The 1,332-nt window shown below is 32.7% G+C and overlaps 1 protein-coding gene across 1 annotated transcript in view; it reads left to right on the forward strand.

The window, feature by feature from the left end:
* Window positions 1-735, forward strand: part of LOC109844467 (jacalin-related lectin 3-like) — a 1,467-nt gene extending 732 nt beyond the window's left edge. Inside the window, exon 3 of the mRNA XM_020413522.1 lies at window positions 161-735. Within this exon, the coding sequence (XP_020269111.1) occupies window positions 161-496 (336 nt within the window). The 3' untranslated portion in view covers window positions 497-735. The remainder of the gene's footprint in view (window positions 1-160) is intronic.

A 1,332-nucleotide genomic window follows, 5' to 3' on the forward strand; every position in this document is an offset into this window, starting at 1 on the left:
CCGATAAAAGATACTTGCACTTTTATTCCGTTCATTGATTACGGAGCAATCTTACGTATTTTGCCCAATAGGGCTCGTTCGGACTTCGGATGTGAATAACGGAATTCATTAAACATTAGATATTCTGAAAATTCACATTATGTTTCATGTTTTGTTTCAGATACAAATAACAGGTCCTATAACATCAGTATCCGGATCATACTCGATGATATCGGGCAGGCCGGCTCACGTACAGTCTCTCGTGTTCGATGCGGGTGGCGTACGCCATGGACCTTATGGTTATGCTTCCGGTAGTGTTACTGCTTTTGGTCGTGGTACTACTCAATTTTCGTTTAGTGCTTCTGGCAATCGTATCAGAGGTTTCCACGGCTATTCGGATGGATTTTATCTCCAATCAATTGGTGTTTACATTGACAGCGGTACGACGTCGAGGATGCAAGCTTCCCCTTCTTCGTACCCAAAGCTTTTAGAAGCTCCTAAAGAAGAATCTGAATGATCACCAGAAGTTCGTGTGTGACAAAAGTTTGAATAGATGTTATTTTCTTCTTTTCATCAATTAATTAGATAAAGGTTTTTCGTCTATTTAGGGATTTTATCTTTTTTCCTTTTCTTCTTCTTTTGAGTTAGCGTTTAGGTTGGAGTTCTTTGTAGGGAGTTTGAGCAGTAGACGTAGTTATGTCATGGTACTACTCTGTCTTCATCAGAATTTTTATCAAATATTGGTGTCGTGTGCGAAGTTAAGAATTAATCAAAAGTGCAGTTTACAAGAAAATGTTTCATTTTATTTCTATGTAGTAATGATAGTATAAACTCTCTTGTATAAAGTTGTCACTGCTCTTATTCCTAGCATGAAGACAACACAGGTGATTTTGACGGGGAAGGATCGTCTAGATCCTCAATTGCAGACAATCCCTACAATCCACCAATATCTTTTCATCATTCAGTAGATTCCATGATGATATTCTTTATAAAATTGGTATGCAATACATGTGTTACATGTGATGTTATGTTATAGTTTATAAATAAATGGAAATCATTACATTTTTCTGTTATAACATGTTATAGTATATTATATAGTGATAATTGTAATGTATTATAGTATAGTATATAGAGATAATTGTAATGTATGTTTAGTATAGTGTACATGTGTTGCACATAAATATATCCATTTTATGGTATGAAGTCTCTTAGACAGTAAAATGAGGAAAATAAATACATATTTTTTTATATTAAATAATCTTAAAAATACATGTAGTTTTATGTTTTAATAAAAATTATTTAAAACATTATAATATTATATTACATTATTATTATTTTAATTGTCGATTACAA

Source organism: Asparagus officinalis, chromosome 1 (genome assembly GCF_001876935.1).
Source record: "Asparagus officinalis chromosome 1, Aspof.V1, whole genome shotgun sequence".
Lineage (NCBI taxonomy): Eukaryota > Viridiplantae > Streptophyta > Magnoliopsida > Asparagales > Asparagaceae > Asparagus > Asparagus officinalis.